The sequence below is a fragment of the Melanerpes formicivorus genome, unplaced genomic scaffold (assembly GCF_026170545.1).
Source record: "Melanerpes formicivorus ecotype bairdi unplaced genomic scaffold, bMelFor1.0.p_v2 SCAF_18, whole genome shotgun sequence".
Classification (NCBI taxonomy): Eukaryota; Metazoa; Chordata; class Aves; order Piciformes; family Picidae; genus Melanerpes; species Melanerpes formicivorus.
In genome coordinates, this window is record NW_027142370.1 from 8,300,376 (window position 1) to 8,317,340 (window position 16,965).

Genomic DNA, 16,965 nt, shown 5'->3' on the forward strand with positions numbered 1-16,965 from the left:
TTAACATATTTATAGTTTTATTCAACAACAGTTAGCTAGTTTGTGCAACACAAGGAATGCAGCCATGAACAACAGCTTTCAAAACAATCAGATTTACCAACTTTACCATCACTTACTCTACACCACTGAAAGCTCAAACTAAAAAATAAAAGGGGGGTGGGGGGGAAGGAAAAGAAAGTTGGAAACGTTCACAATGATGATGCTAACTTTCCATACATTCATGAAACCAGGAAACCTCTCTGTAGTAGTGATGTCAAAGACAGGATGGGGTATTGGTCTTTGAAAGCTTTCTATCTCTTTCCTCTAGAACCACTTCATGGTGTTTTGGTTGGGTATTTACTTAGGTTTTTATCAAGCTCCAAAGATGTATTTCTTTCTTTCATTTCAACATGTTCTTTTCTTTTTGGTACCCAAAGCTGTAACAGAGTAAGGTACTTCAGATGGAAAAAAAACCAAACCAAAAAGAAATGGTTGCATTAAGGTCTGCTTTTATAATAAGTTATCTATAGAATCTTACTTGAGAATGGTAAAAGCTAAATCTATGTTGTACAGTACTCCTAGGTGTAGTTGCCAATATGAGCTGATAGCCTTCTTTTTGCTTCACTCTTGAGCTGCAAAAGGTTAATGGAGGAGGCCAAAAGTCAAAGAAATTGTCTGACACCCTTGAAGCAGTAGTTTGGCATTGACAAGTGTTCTATACAATTTACCACATTCTTAAACCTTTTTACAAGGAACAAAAGAGAAAAGGGAGGGGGGGAAAAAAGGAGGGAAGAAGAAAACCAGTTTAGTTAAATGTCCCTAGAATAAATATGTACAGGTACTGTCCATGCCTGCTGCAGCACACTGGTTTATAAACAGACATTCCTCCTTGCCTTGAAAATGAACCTACATGTTTCATACCCTGTGTGTTTGGTGTGGCTGGAACCTGATGCACATGCGTTTGTGCTTCTACACACAAAATACACAGCATTGAGCTAGAAAACCTCGAGAGATTTCAGGTGTTGTGTTGTCATAGAAAAGCTGTAGACTTGGGGCTTTTTTTTAGTTCTTGTAAGAAGGTTTTCACCGACTCTTTCCCCCAAACTGAAATACAAAAGCATGCAGATCCCTTCGTTGGTACATTCTCCACTTACCGAAGATCAGTGCATAGAGGCTTAGAGAGGTTGGGTTTGTTTCTAAGGAGTTTTAATATGGGCAGATTAACAGGTCATCAGGGTTGTGCTCTTTTACTCAGTGGTTTGAGGAGAGGTCCTTTGGGACATTGTTTTTTTGCCAGACCTTTAGGGATGCAGCAGAGCTTTCTTCTCCTGGATTAAGAGGTCTCCCTGCCCACTGCATCATTCCTCAGTGCATGTGCTTCCCCTTTCCACTAACATCTCTCATGATTTTTCTAACAGTATCTGTGTGGAAGGTGATTTTGGGTGGAGTTTTTGATTCATTTTTTTTCCCCTGGTTCTCCAGGAACAGTTTTGTCTGCCAGCAGTGGGCTCACTTAAAAGCATTACAATTCACTGAGCAGTGCTGCACCTCAAGGCGCATCTCTCCTCTCATAGTCAGACAGCCCATGGCACTGCCTGTGTCCCCCAGAGGCCAGGATTCAAATAACCATGCTGCGACCAACAAACCAGGCACATTCTGCAGTGTCTATAGTGATGTAACTTTGTTCCCACTGAAGTCAGCCACTGCCTTCAAGGACAGCACTTCTAGCCAAGGTTTCCATAACTCTAGCCCCCAAGGACAGATTTGTGTGTTAACTGCCAGGCTGTGTCTGACCAGCCAGTCCCTTTGGAGGAGCAGTAACAAGTGTTCTTTTATAGCCTGCCACTGGATGAAGGTGCTAGGTAATGTTTTAAGCAGGGCAAAGAGGTCTGTGGAGACTAAACTTCTCAAAAGAGGCTGTCTGAGCAACTACACCAGTCTGCCACTTACTCACTTGGGAAGCTGAACACAACCTAAGGGAATAAAGAAAGGACAAGAGGGTGTTGGAAAGAAGGGAATGGGATGGGTGAGACAGAGCTGTTTTTCATCAGCAGGGATTCTGCTTCCAGTGACAATTATCATGAGGCCCCTCCAGTGTGCCAAGTGCTTGACCAGGATGTGGCTGTTCATTCACTCAGGCCTGGCTTAGCTGAAAGACCTGAAAAAAAATACTGAAAAAACCCAATCAAGAGATTGAGGCAAAAGGCTCTAACAATGTGGTAAATGATGTGGACTGCAAAAGCAGGCAGGGCACCAGAACAGCATGGTCCTGTCAACCACTGAGACCCTCCAAAGGACTGAGGGGAGAATCCTCAGCCCTCCCTCAGGAGTGCTCCCCAGGTGAATAAATACCCCTCTGTGTTTAAAGGAACCGATACAGACCACAGTGCTGGATTTGCAGTCGTGCCTTTTACTCATACAGTTGCAGTGATGGAAAATAGTTGGCTTGCCACCAGTAATGATACAGGCTGAGGGATGAAAGGATGCAACCTACAAATCCCACCACAGAAGCCCACAATTTTTGTGAAGATCACATCCTTCTACAACTCTCAAGAGGCTGGTCTGGAAAGAGAGAGGGCTATTGATAACTCTAGTGCATTTCTGAGTTCACTTTATCCTGAAATATGTACAGATTGTTTGTCGCTGCTATAGCAATGATGTTCTCGGTCGGGTGCCACGCTGTGTGCAAGATCTTCTTAGTAAAGTCCAAACTGTCAACACTGATGTCATCTTTCCTCCGCTTGCCCCCGACGCAGACTCTCCGGGGCTTAAGAATAGCTCGCGGCTTGCTGCTCTCCCGCGAGGCCTCCAAGGTCACGTCCCGCTTGGTGTTCCGATCAAACATCCGGAAGAAGTTGTTGTATGCACCTGTCATTATCACACTGCGGAGAGAAAGGAAGACAGAGGGAACAAAGGCAGTCAAACAGCAGCTTGGGGGGGGGTCTACTGACAGCACTGGGGACAGCTTCTGGTTTCAGCGTGGAAAGAATGTAAAGCAAGATTGTTCCCAGTACTCCCTGGAGTGAAGCGATCTTCTATCCAGGTCTACCCCTTCCCTAGCCTATGAAAATTACAATTACCCTACAACTCACATCCTGAGGTATGTTGCCCAGGGAGGCTGTGGATGCCTCCTTCCTGGGAGTGTTCAAAGCCAGGTTGAATCAGGCCTTGAGCAACCAAGCCTAGCTGAGAGGCATCCCTGCCCATGGCAGACAGGTTGGAAGAGATCATATCTAAGGTCCCTTCCAACCTAAACTGTTACTAGAATAAACCTTTATTAGAATAAACCAAACCAGGTAGGAAGAGACCTTCAGGATCATCGTGTCCAACCCATCAACCAATCCAACCCACTCTATGTATAAATGTCAGGATCCTGACATGCATAAGGAGATCAACTTCACTTGATAAAAGTAATATATTTTAATAAGCTATTTTTAATTGCCCTCCACTTTTTTCCCCTGAGTATTTGAGGTTCATATATTTCAGCATGTTTTTCTTTATCCAGAGCTTCACCTTTCTGATAGCTGAGATTTACCATGACTGCAGAAGCAGTCTTTAAGGGTAAGATTCAGTATATAGTTAGGTGCCATGGTTTAGTTGATTAGATAGTGTTAGATGATAAGTTGGACTCGATGATCTCAAAGGTCTTTTCCAACCTGGCTAATTCTAGTCTAGTCTCTATATTTTAATGAAGAAAGGTGTTTTGAAGGGTTCTGAAAAATCACACTGACTTAGTACAAGCAAAATCTTTCCAGAAGAAACCCTTTCCCTTCTGAAGCCATAAACCTTTCCAGTCTAGACACCAATAAAAAGCAAAACATATCTACAATGCTTAAAAAAACCCAACACTGGTGAACTGTGTTCTGTCATCCCTTGTATGGAGTTTGAACGAAGCTGCATGTCAGGATGCATTTCTGGGCCTGGGAGAAAGGGACAGAAACCATACCTCAATCTGTAATAAAAATTACCCCATTAATCAGCTTGTAGTTTGAAATAATGGATTGCCAGTTGCTTCATTCCACCAGTCCCTAGGGGAGGATATTTTGTCACTAACTTTAATGAATTCAGGATTTCATCCATGGCCCTCGGGTTATTGGATTAGCATAATCATGGGTTTCAGAGCCTCATGTGAAAGCTCATCCCCTGTGAACTTTTTCCATGTGTGCAGCTGCTCTGCTCTCAGGTCTGTCCCAAATGGGGTGTTTGCTCTGAAATCCCACTCTGGAAAGGAATGCACCTGCACTGTCAGGTGTCCACAGGAAAAGCTGTACAGTTTTGTAACTCCAGCATTCAGGAACTGTTTGCCTTTCTAGTACAGTCCAACAGAGAGTGTTTCACATGCTTTGAATTTAAGAAACCAACCTCCATCTCCAGTGCCAGCTGCTGTGGCACTTTGCTGCTGTTTCCCACCTGGGAGGACTCTGCAAGGAGCAACGTACTGGCCAGGAGAGCACAGCATACACAGCCCTGGGAGAATTCAAAGGCACAAACTACACTCTCCACCCTACAGATGCTCACTAGCTGATTAGATTAGATGCTTCTGGATTCAGGAGCTGTCTCACACTATGAGCACAGCCTCCAGCCAGTGCTGCCTTGATCTCATTTGGGGCTACTGCAACACAAATGAGTAATCTATTGAAAACCACACAGACAGGAGCTGTGCAGTGAACTGCTTTTGCACTGCAGCTACTGCCTGGCAGCAGCTCCACTCACTTCAGAGCCACTGCAGGGTCACAAGAGTAGGTGAGCTGGATTGGTGTGCTGTGAATCACTGGCAGGACTGCCAGCTCCACCCTGCTGCTATGTTTGCTGATGGCATACTGGAGTCTGATAACAGCTGATTCCACAAAGAGCTTTTTGTAGCTCCTGAAGTGCTAAAGGAAACTGCTGCAAATCAGACAGGGGTGGCATAGAGACACAGCATGCACTGCTCTCAGCAACAGCTCACCTACAGCTTGTCGAGGTGACAGCACAGGCACTCGTCCACACATAGTTGCGGCCAGCCCTGGCAGGGAGCTGCCTCGCTGCTCTGCAGCCTCAGTATCTGGGTTGCCTGCAGTGAGGTTTCTCCTACCATCCCCACCCACAAAGGCCTGGCACTGTCCTGCTTAGCAAGGCAGCAGCTAACAAGCTCACAAGCTAAAGAAACAAAAGACTCAGTGTGACAGCTTGATAAAACACATCCCAGAAGCTGCAGAAAGCCTATTGATCAAGATTAGTGCCCATTTCAGAAATTGAATCAACAGCAGTAAATCTAACATTTCATTCCTTCCAAATCACCACGTCTTGTCATTACAGCTCCTGCTGTAATGGTTATTCACAACATGAGCAAGTGGAGGTTATTTCATATCCCAGCACTAACATGCTCAATTGGTGATGCAAACAAGCCAGCACAATACTGTGGGATTCTTCCCCTCAGGCAAGATTTTGAAACTGGTTCATAATGCAGGGGGCAGCCTGTGCCATGGGCTGCAGAGCTGGGGTTCCCAGGGGGATGAGGAGCATCCCTTCTGATGAAGGCAGGAGCTGCCAGGGGAGCAATTTCCATGCAGGCCGAGCTACCAGCGCACAGGGAGGTGTTAGTCAAGGATGCTATTTTAGGAGGTCTTGCTTGCAGTAAACCTGCCTTCACAGTCCATTTGCTTTTTAATTCCTTGAAGCCTGGCTTGTTTTTTCAAAGTCTGCTTTCTTCAGTTGGATTTACTGCAGTTATTTTATTTTTTGTTAACATATGTAGATGCCTACTTTTTATGCTGACCCTGTTTTTCTGCAGTTTAATGGCTCAGTAAAAAAATAGCATTATGTAAATGAGAAAGTGCCCATTCTTGTTCAAGGTCACATACACAGATGGATTATAACCTTACCTGCTGCTTAAAATAACAATAAAAGAGAGTGAGGACTGGATGTAACCTGCAATTTATCCCAGCTCAGGAAAATACAATGTACAGTAATGAAATGCATGTGAGAAGGGGAAATTTTCTATATCAATTAGAATAAAAATTGCAGCTGAGCACAGGAAGAGGCTGTTCTGTCTTGTCAGGCATATTGGGGAATTTTCCAGCTGTGAAGCATCTGACTTCCCATCACAAGAACTTCTTTAAACCTCTTAGGGAGTATGCTGATGGAAAAAACCTTGAGATACTGGGTGCTGGCTGGGACAAGACTGGTGATGAGAACAGGATCACAGTATGTTAGGAGTTGGAAGGGACCTCTTGGGATCCCCAAGTCTTTCCAAGATAGTATTTGACATGCCAAGCCTTGAGAACAAAATGACATCTTGTAGCTCCCCAGCATGGAGTGTGCTGCCAGACAGGAACAGACTACTGAGATCTCATCCACCAGGACCTGCCACTTCTGCCCAGTTGGAGCGAAGGCTGGCGGATACTCAGTGGGATGAATGACAGTTGGGTAGGAAAGGCTTGACTGAACATCTGTTTGTGACTTCACTCATCTTTATCACTTATCAAGAAGTCTCCCTGGAAGAGCTCCCATACACCCATTCATCTGAAATCTTAAAACCCCCTGAACATTAAGATATTCACTTACCACCATCTAGAATTGTTAGGTTATTATTTATCCTGCACTACCTCTTTAACTCACACACAGTCGCAGAAACGCTCGTTTTGGAGGTGAAACAGAAATAACAAAATGATTTTGGTTGACAGGGGGAAGAAAATGGTATCTGATGGGTCATTATTTCAGGACCTGACTTCAGAAGCAAATGGAAGAACTAAATTAAATCGCCGTATAAATAGAGCTCACATAGTCTACAGAGCCACGTAATGATGTATATACAATAAAGATGGCATGATTTTAATGTAATATACTCAACTACAGATAATGCCTGCTCATCTGGTTGAATTAGTGCAAGACCCCTGCTTGACTCCCTCACCTGACCACTGCAGTTGCCAAAGTACACAGTGATTAATGTGTCCTTCAGCAAATGAGATCGGCTCTGTCTGATTGTATTAGTTCCTGTTCATTGGAGTAACTGAGCATCAATCACGTTCTAATCAGAGCTCACATACATTGATTTATTATTTTTTTTGTAAACAGCCTTGCCATCAGCTTCTCTCACAGTCTAGATTAACTCCCTGGTAATTACAAAAATGAATAAAATTTTCACCTACGTGTTGTTTCACTTCCCTTTTTGACTGACCCATCCTGTCGCTTTAAATTGGCGTCATAGCTTTAAAGTCTGTGAAACATGAATAGGGACAAGGGGGAATGGTTTGAAGCTGAGGGAGAGCAGGTTTAGACTAGATCTTGGGAAGAAGTTCTTCAGTACAAGGGTGGTGAGACTCTGGAAGAGGCTGCCCAGGGAGGTTGTGAATGCTCCCTCCCTGGGGGTGTTGAAGGCCAGGTTGGATGAGGCCTTGAGCAGCAAAGTCTAGTGGAGAGATGTCCCTGCCCATGGTACTGCAGTTAAAATGCCTGTCTACAACCACCTGAAGGGAGGCTGTAAGCCAGGCGGGGGCTGGTCTCTTCTCCCAGGCAACCAGCACAAGAACAAGAGGACACAGTCTCAAGCTGTGCCAGGGGAGGTTTAGACTGGATGTTAGAAAGAAATTCTTCATAGAAAGAGTGATTTGCTATTGGAATGGGCTGCCTGGGGAGGTGGTGGAGTCACCATCACTGGAGGTGTTTAGGAGGAGACTTGATGGGGTGCTTGGTGCCATGGTTTAGTAGATTAGATGGTGTTGGGTGATGAGTTGGACACGATCATCTCAAAGGTGTTTTCCAACCTGGTCTGGTCTAGTCTATCCTATCCTATCCTATCCTATTCTATTCTATTCTATTCTATTCTATTCTATTCTATTCTATTCTATTCTATTCTATTCTATTGTTATGCATAGATATGAATTATATATATACTGTGTTGGTACTGCAGCATCTCTTAAGACAACCACTGTTCACAGGCCTTGCTTACCTTTAGCAGTCCTTTCTAAGAAAACACATACCAGCAGGAGCAAAATAAGCGACATTAGTGTTTAAATGAATGGCTCTTTAAGAGTTGTTGGCATCCAAACATAAATTGTGATCCACAAAACAACCAACACCACCAAAATTCACAAATCTTGTGTAGCAAAACAATACTTGTCATACACATACTTGTCAAGAAGCTCAGAAGGGTGAACGTTCATCAAGAGATGAACATCAGTGCTGATAGGTTTGAGTCTTAAAAAGAAACAACTAAATTAAAGAGCACCCTCCTCTTTCATCAAACATTCCCAGCTACTCTACCCAACAGTTTCTTAGCATCAACAGCAGTGTATTGTGTTTAGTGACAGATCTGGTAATTGGGCACGACTAACAACTCCTCAGTGTCTAGGCAGTACAATAAATGAAGCCCTCATAATCTAATGTTCCCACTTAATAATTACTCACTGCATTGATCTTTCTGATCCGTCAAGTAGGGAGGAAAATATTCCACTCGGTTTAAATTCTGGTATTGCAGGATATTTCAGTTATTACCAGGCAACTATCCAGAGAGTGGTCTCACCCTGCTAATGAGGACAGCAGCACTTCATTTAAATACAGGAGTACAACTCTGGGCCTGGGAACAAGGGTCTGTCCATTCTGTATACCTCCTTGAGATACTTATTAGAAGCAAGTGTAATAGCTTCTCTTTTGCTAAGCTGATCAAAACCTAACTCCTGCCATCCCCTCTCTTTCGAGCAGCTGTCCATTTGCCTAATGACTTCATCCACCTTGGATATGAAGGACAAGAAATGTGTAGTAAGACCCTAACATTATCTCACCACTCCTCCTTTCTCTGTTGGATATCCCAGTCATGCCCTTTCAGGATTTATATCTGTCTATTTCACAGCTGTCCCACACTCTGTTTCATAGTCCTTGCCTAGACCATGGGGCACACCTGCTCCAAATACAGTGAGAGGGACTGCTCTTCTCTTTCCCAAATGAGAGGCTAAGTGAGTTGAAGGCACAGTTCCAGGCTCTCAGCGAGTGCCAAACTTCTGCCTGTTGGCTTCTAGCTCTGCAGAGCCAGCAGTCACTGCATGCCATTCAAATCTGGTTCCTGTGATCTCTTTCATGTGCATTTTGCAGACTGCTAATCCTTCCTACAGTCACCTAGATTATGACTGTCCCTGTCAGTTGTTTCCAACTGATGAAACAAAGGTTTGTGTTTTAAGTAGAATCCTCACCTTGCACTATACTCTTGGATTCCAGCCATCTTTACTGTCCCAGACCTCTCTGCTGCTCAGCTCTTCCTGCACAATATTCCTTCTTTCCAACATGCTGCCATCATTTGCTAACATCATGGCACTAGCACACTGCATCCTCCATCCCTGGAGGTGTTCAAGAGGGGATTGGACATGGCACTTGGTGCCATGGTTTAGTCATGAGGTCTGTGGTGACAGGTTGGACTTGATGATCTTTGAGGTCTCTTCCAACCTTGGTGAGTCTGCGATTCTGTGATTCTGCATCTGCACTCTCTGATTTCTGTCAATATCTCCCATTAAAATATTCAGCAAAATACTGCATCCAAAATAACAACAAGGAGCCCTCCTTCAATTCACACGGAAAGGGACTGCACTGACAGAGGCAGGTATCAAAGAAAACTCATTTGGCAGCAGTTTGCAGAGAATCAGTGAGTGGCTGTGACTGAGTTCCCCCACTCCTCATTTCCAGCAAAGGAACTGAATATCTGAGGCAGCTCATGTGCAAATACAGGATCACACAAGCTTCTTTACTGTGTTGGTGGGGCTGTGAGAGTTAAAATTATTCTTTTTAACTTCTTATAATGCACAGAATTTGAAGGCTTTTCTCCTGCTAGGCATGAGCCAAGATTAACAGTTACACCACATCTAAGGAGGTCAGAGACACAACTGTGCCAACACCCAAACACCTTTTATCCACCTGAACACTGGAGAGATGTAAACTGGGTGGAAAACAACCATGTGCATCATTTCACTTTCTGATGGTTCCCCACAAAATGGGAGCCCTTTTGCTAAATGAAGACAGTGATGGACACAAGGATGGATTACCTGTCTGATCCATTCCATGCACATTCAAACTTGTCAAAGATGCAGTCATTTTCATAGAGGGAACACAACTTGCTCCTAAGGTAATCATGGACCTGTTTCAAAAGAAAGTAACTGCTGTTATTCTTGAAATAAAGCAAAGTATAAAACTGAACAACCACCCCCCCACACACAGACTGTCTGCTTTATCTCCCCAGTTCCCTTTCAAGCTGTTCTGCATAGACTGGGAGCTTTGCAGAAGATACTGTGCTTAAACCCTAAAGATGCTCTCTGTACTTTTCCATAGCCCAATTAAGCAGGCACTACAGAATTATTGCTGCAGGAAGGCATGAAGCATACCTCCCTCAGCAGGCTGCAGACCACCCCTCTTCAACATATTTGTTTCCTGCTTGGATGATTTTCTCAGTGCTAGGCTAATTCCCAAAGACATTTCACCAGCTGATACCCTAGATGTGCTAATTAATGTGCAAGAAATCTAATTTAAATAGTAACAAAAATGTCATATTCCAAGATAAGTGGACTCTCACTTGTAGCAGGAAGAGCTTGGCTCTATTAGAAGAGCCTGTAGTGTATGGTATTACATATATTTGGGTAAGGTATTTTGGAAAGCAAATACAGTACAAGGTTGCACAGGCTGAAAATTAGAACAATCATTTAGCTTGGGGATATCTCCTACTTAGCTGAGACAAACACAGCACTGCAAATTCTGTTACATACTTGAAAAAAAAGTGGGACTAACCAGCAGAAGACTTCTCTCTGCTGCATAAAGGTTATCATAAAGTGACAGATCTCATGCAAACTGTTCCAGACCTTTGCTGGTTTTGATTACTCTTCCTTCTGGATGATTGGTTTCATCCCACAAGGACACCATAACCTAGAAAATCCCTGCCTAGCTGAATTTACCAGAGCACTTTCACTCCTGATCTTTTCTTCAAGCTGTTGTAGAAACTGTAACACAAAGATATGGAGATGGCCTCTTGGAGCAGACATACCAACCTAATAGCCAAGGGGCATCATTTAGCTCTGCCATAGAGAGGCAGTGGTTCTTGTGAGATAAGAGAGTCTGTTCCTGTTCATGGATGCTCAGCATCCTCCCTGGCCTGAGAGCACAAACATTTCTTCTAGTAAGAACTTCTATCAAGACCAAATGAGGCACAATGACCTTTCACTTATTTTATTTTAATACTTTTACTTTGCAGTATCCAATTTGAGAGTATCCTAAGAATATTTGTAAAATAGGATTACTGATGATCATAAATTTTAGTCATGAATCAATTTTCATTGACAAGTGAACACTGGGTTATATATCAACAGATAATGTTTTGTACAGCAAAGAGTAGGCGAATGGTAGCTGCAGATAAAATGGTTCATAATAAAATGCATTTATCCTCAAGGTATTAGGTCAGGACACTTTCAGTATTGATGCAGTTACTTGCACTCTCTGTAATTTAAACTTTTCATTTTCCCTTTACTTAAAACCTTTTCATGTTAGCAGTGAAACTTGTTGCAGAACTGGAGTTCTCTCCTTTATCATCTTTGGGAGCTCCCAATACTTGGAAGAAATAAAAAGGTTGAGTAAGGCAGGAGAAAGAAGGAGATTCTATTTCCTTATTGACTGTCATTTCTAGGTCTTCCTCTTGCAACCATCTCCAGCAGCCATCTGTCATGACCACTGTCATGTATGCACCCTTTGTAGAGTGTGTCCATCTGCACAGCTTGGAGCTCTGCCTTTCTATCAGCTCTGTCAAAAAGCAATTTGCAGTTCCCTTCTCAGATTTCATACAGAGCTCTTCAGGGTCTCAGCTCCTTTTTCTTTACTGACTCTGTCTGCAGACTTGCACTACAGCCTTGGACAGTCACCTTGCTCTGCACATGGTTCTTTTGATTAACCTATTTGACTACATCCAGACCCTCACTACCTGAAAGAAACACTTAAGCAGAATCACTTAATTTTTACCTTGTTTGCATGTTCATCTGCCACTACCAATTGAGGGTAAAATCAGGTTTGTCTTGTCAGTTACATATTGTTCTTAACATGTATGAATAGTACTTGAATCCAAATCAAATTCATTCCTAATTAATTTCAAAAGGCATTCTCCTCTTTTTTCACTGCACTGCTTTAGGTCAGACCTTCATGGAATTATCTCATAATTCCATACTGCAGACTAACACAGCAACACAGCTACACAGGGAGCTATTTCATTGGGATTGAATAGTCACAATCAGGAATTGCACTGGTAAGAGACACATTAGCCCAAATCCCTCTGCATCAGAGCCTGCCCTCAGTGGATCAAGCTATTATCAACTATGAACATGTTCACTGGTTGGCAGCTGGTATGGCTCTGCTGGGGTAATTCAGCTGGCAGCATCAGGATTGTATCATGTCAGGCAGGGCTGCTTTGCAGTGTTCAAGCACTGCCATTTCACTGCTCCACACTCTGCCTTTTTCTTCTTTGGTGAAGCATGAACAGGAGAAGATCATGTTGAACCAATGTCAGCAGGCACTGTGCTTCAGCAAGGCTGCTCTGTGCAGTAACATTTTTTTGGCCACAGCACTGGTAAGAAAAACAACTTGCATAAGGATCTGATTCTTTTGGTGATACTAAAATTGTAACCTGATAATGAAGCAGTACAGTTATAGACTGCTATAATTAGTGGTTATAGACTGCTATATATTGTTAGTTATAATCTCCTGTTGTGACCTTCTCCATCAATCTCACAGCCAGACAATATCTAAGTGGCTACCATGCAGTGGGTGAAATGAGAAATTCAATCTATTAATGAATATCTTTTAAGCTTTTAATGACATGCATGTCAATTATAATAATGTGGATACATAACTGCAAATGTTAGGTTTATTTGTAGCCTCTGGGTGATCCACCAGAAAAATCTTTCTGAGAGACATCCAAGTTTATACATGAGATGTATGTGTGTGAGAAAGGCACCTTTAAGACAAGTTATTTAGAAGTGCAATTCAAACCTCTGAGCTCTGGATTCTCCTTTAGTCTGCTGCAGCACTCAGCAATGCATCTGTGTACTCTTTACAAGGCACTGGATTAACATGGGGAAATGACAGGCAATCCATAGGTTAAAGTCCAGTGGCAAGAACACTATTAAATTTGCAGGAGTTCTGTTAATTTTGCAGGAGCTCTGTTGTTGCAGGTCTTTCATTTTTCTTTCTATAAGCTTCTGATTGCAATAATCAAGTAGTGAAAATTTTATGTTACACTAATTTTTTCCAACCTGAGCATGGAGAAATAGAACTTTTTAATTGGCCCCACTGTGGGGTCTCAGACTGAGTTAAAGGCAACCAGCTTCTTTCACAGCTACCTACATGAGGAAATAAAAGCAGATGTCCAAGTCAAGACAAAGGTTGAGTGGACCAGCTATTCCTCTCCAGGGGCAAGGTTACCTATTCCACTGGCATGAGTATAAAACAGTGTATTACTCAAGATCCCCAAGTCTGGGAGATGATTCTGTTATATAAAACACAGTCTCACCCTTAACTCCCACTCCATTTTGACACCATATCAACATTTCTAACATATTTAGCAATGCTGCCATTTTCAGAGCTAAACCAATTCTGTAGCTTTAAAGGTATAAAAGGCTCAGACTTTCCACACTGAAGAGTATGCACCAAAATGTAAGGGATGTATTGGAAAACACTGGGGCCCACTTAATCTACTGAACACTAACAAATAACCTCTGACATTACTGATGTAAAATTTCAGTTGTTTTGACAAGACATGCTCCCAAGCTCTCACTGCATGACATTTTAAAACCAATCTTAATTATAGTTATATGAATTACTGTGCCCTTCCATACAGACACAGAGAACAAGAGGTCCAGCACAGTCCTAGTTAAGCAGCACAAGCCAGCTGAATGACATTTTTCCTCCTTTGCACGCTCTTCTGTAGGTAGCTCAAGAGCTTTTTCTCATTGCATTTTCATAACAAGCAGTTTCTGTGTCACAGATATATTTTCCTTCTTCAAGGCAGAGCTAAAAATGTAAGCTCAGCCCTCCATTGCCAAGCAGAACAGATGTCAGAGCACAAACTCAGCGCTGGCTGGAGCCACTGGCGTTTTGTCTGGATAATATCACAATGAATTCAGGCAACCAGATGCGTCTGTCTGGCATTCACAAACTGCTGTGTCAGTGGTGATGTCAGGGTTGAACACTGATTGCTTCTAGAACTAGGCACAAGGGAGAAGCAGAGAGATGAAGTTCTCCTTTTATAAAAAAAAGCAAAAGAAAGTTCTGCAACAACAAAGGTGTCAACTCTCAGCAGCCCCAGCGGGAGCAGTATGCTAAGCAACACACAAAATCCTCTTCTCGGTTACTTTTAAATGTTAATAGTGAAATATATCATCTGAAAACAGGTGCCAAATGAAGAGATGATTTCCCTTGTTGGAAACATTGTTTCCTTCAAAAGATCAGGTGGCTGTTACCCCGGGTCCCCAGGTCTTACACTTCCTCACTAATGCTGAAATTGCCCTTTTCCAGCTGCAAAGATTTGAAGCAGCTCTCGTAGCTACCTGCTTCTCAGACTGAGAAATGAGATGGTTAGGAAAACATTCAGGTTTTGAACAGCTTTTATACCACTGCATTGCGAGACACAGGAGATACATACCTGGTATGTTTCTACAGGCTTAGTTTCCATGTTCAGATCCCAAACCTTGACAGTGAGGTAATCCCTTGTGAGCATGTACCTGCCGCTGTGACTGAATTTGACATCTGACACTGAAGAGATAATTTCTGAAAAAAATGATCTGTTACTGGGGTCTTCTGGCTCTTCATAAACTGTTCAAAGGAAAAGAAGCAAGAGAAACATTAGAATTCTAGTTTAAAATGCTGTTGCACAATCTGAACTGCGCGTTTCTTGTGAAACATGTAATTCATCATGCCAAAGAACGTGACAAAGGATTAATTGTATGCCCAGCACTTCATTTATTCTTTTATCTTTATATAAAAATGCAAACTACAAGCTTTAAGTATTACAACAAGTGACTTCATAGCTACGCATTGCATTACTGGGGGAAATGATGTAAATACAGCAGCAAAGTTATTAAACTTATGGTCATCCTTTCTGGGATCCATGTGTCCTGTTTGCTGACACCATCCAAATTCAGGTGTCCCTGCCACCCTGTTAGGTGTACCTATGGTCTCACAAGAGTCTTGGCATCCCTGGGAAGGTTGGTTACTTAAAGCTTGCCATGGTTGCCAGAACCAGCTGGCCAGTCTGCAGGCTATGGTCAAGTCTGAAGGCACCTGAGAGCAAGCACGACAACTTTGAAAAGCGATTGCAAACTGCAATCAGCTCTTCCTGAGACATCAGCAGACCACAGCCAGTGAGCTACCTTGTGGTTACATGAAACACTCAGGCGATGTGCACCTCCTGACAGCTCTGTGCTAGACTGTATGTGCTGGTTAGCTGTTCTGTGTGCTGCACAATCCAATGAGGCAGGGGATCATGAAATATCGTGGACAGTACCTCCATGCAGGGAAATACAGCTCTTGTAGCTAGGAGATCAGTCATCCTTGTTCAGTTCTACATAACAATGATACTGGATGACTCACAGTGAATTGCAGGAACTTGAAACAACTGGTATTAGTGGGCATCTATTGCAAGACCACTCACCAAGTTCTCTTCATCCCTTCCCCAAAGCGCGTGCTAACCCCAGCCCTGCTACCAGGTGCCCAGAGCAACTCTCTGCAGGTATCTGTGTCCCTGTGATCTAAATGACCTCCTATGGTAAGCTTTAGAAGTCTTTGAGTTCTCAGCAAAATCAGTTTGGCTTTGGCACCTATGTCTACAATATTCTTTGAAAACTGGCAATTTAGTGAGTGTCATTTTCAAGTTTCAAAAGCAGGAGAAGAAAAGCTGTGTGATGAGACATGAAAACTTGCTGAAAGCAGAACAACTTTTGACTGTCAGGCAAAACAGGTTTTTTTGTGTAGTCCACTGGAACATTCTCAACTAATTTATCTATGACTATGACTCAGACTGTTGAAAGCAACACGGTTACAGTTTCCATCAGGTGAAATATGGTTCTGCTGGAAGTGAAGGGTGAGTATGTGGGTGAAGCATGTGGGGTAATGCAAAAAATGATGGGCAATTTTCTTTGGGGGTGGGCAGTGGAATGTAGCCAGGCGTGCACATGAGAATAAGGTCTATATTTGAACATGTACCACGCACCTAAATGGTAATGAACCACTTCAGAAAGGGGGGGTGGGGGGGGTGGGGGGGGGGAACTTTTCTTTTCAGACAGACTGTAAACGAACAACTTTAAATAGCTCTTTAAAAATTTGCCTAGACATTCTGCAAAGCAGGTATTTTGTAATTATCCTGTCAGATTTTCAATGGAAGCCTGACGAGCATAAAGCAATTATCATTTCTCATACCTCTTCCCTTTAATCTGTCCAAACTATGTACTCAGTTGGCAGGAATTTCATCCTGCTAATTATGATGTGAAGTTGCTATTAAAACCAGGAAAGAAAGAAAGGAAAAAAACCCAACAACACCCCACCACCACCACATCACACTAACTGAACTACACCTTCATTTATAGCTGAGATGTATTTTCTTGGCTCTGTGTCTCTCATCCAACTGGATACTTTGGACTTTGTTAACTAATGAGATTAAACCATTTCATCCTTTATCTGCACTGTTTATTGCTTTTCTATCCTTACCACAGTAAGTGTTAGAAAGACTTAGATTAGTTAAGGACAGAAACTAATGCAGGCATGACAGCTTTGTACCACTGCAGACAGAGAGAGGTAGAAATTTTAGTAGCAGTAATTCTTTGCAGATAGCATAACCACACCTGGAAAACTGCTGAAGGAAATGAAAAAGCAGCTCCCAGTATCACAGAGAAAGCTTAGCCTGAGATACCAGAACATGATATTGGCCTCAGGAAATGAAGGTGAGTTACAGTGTGTTTGAACCTTAGCTATTTCTGGCTTATCATCAGCATAAGT

At 42.8% G+C, this 16,965-nt stretch overlaps 1 protein-coding gene across 7 annotated transcripts in view; it reads right to left on the bottom strand.

The window, feature by feature from the left end:
• Positions 1–16,965, bottom strand: part of PPP2R2C (protein phosphatase 2 regulatory subunit Bgamma) — a 162,647-nt gene continuing 145,682 nt past the window's right edge. For all 7 annotated transcript variants that reach the window (XM_068149521.1, XM_068149527.1, XM_068149523.1 and 4 more), the window contains 3 exons: positions 14,618–14,787; positions 9,990–10,081; positions 1–2,861 (listed from right to left, as the gene is read on the bottom strand). In XM_068149521.1, the coding sequence (XP_068005622.1) occupies positions 2,570–2,861; positions 9,990–10,081; positions 14,618–14,787 (554 nt within the window). In that variant the 3' untranslated portion in view covers positions 1–2,569. The remainder of the gene's footprint in view (positions 2,862–9,989; positions 10,082–14,617; positions 14,788–16,965) is intronic.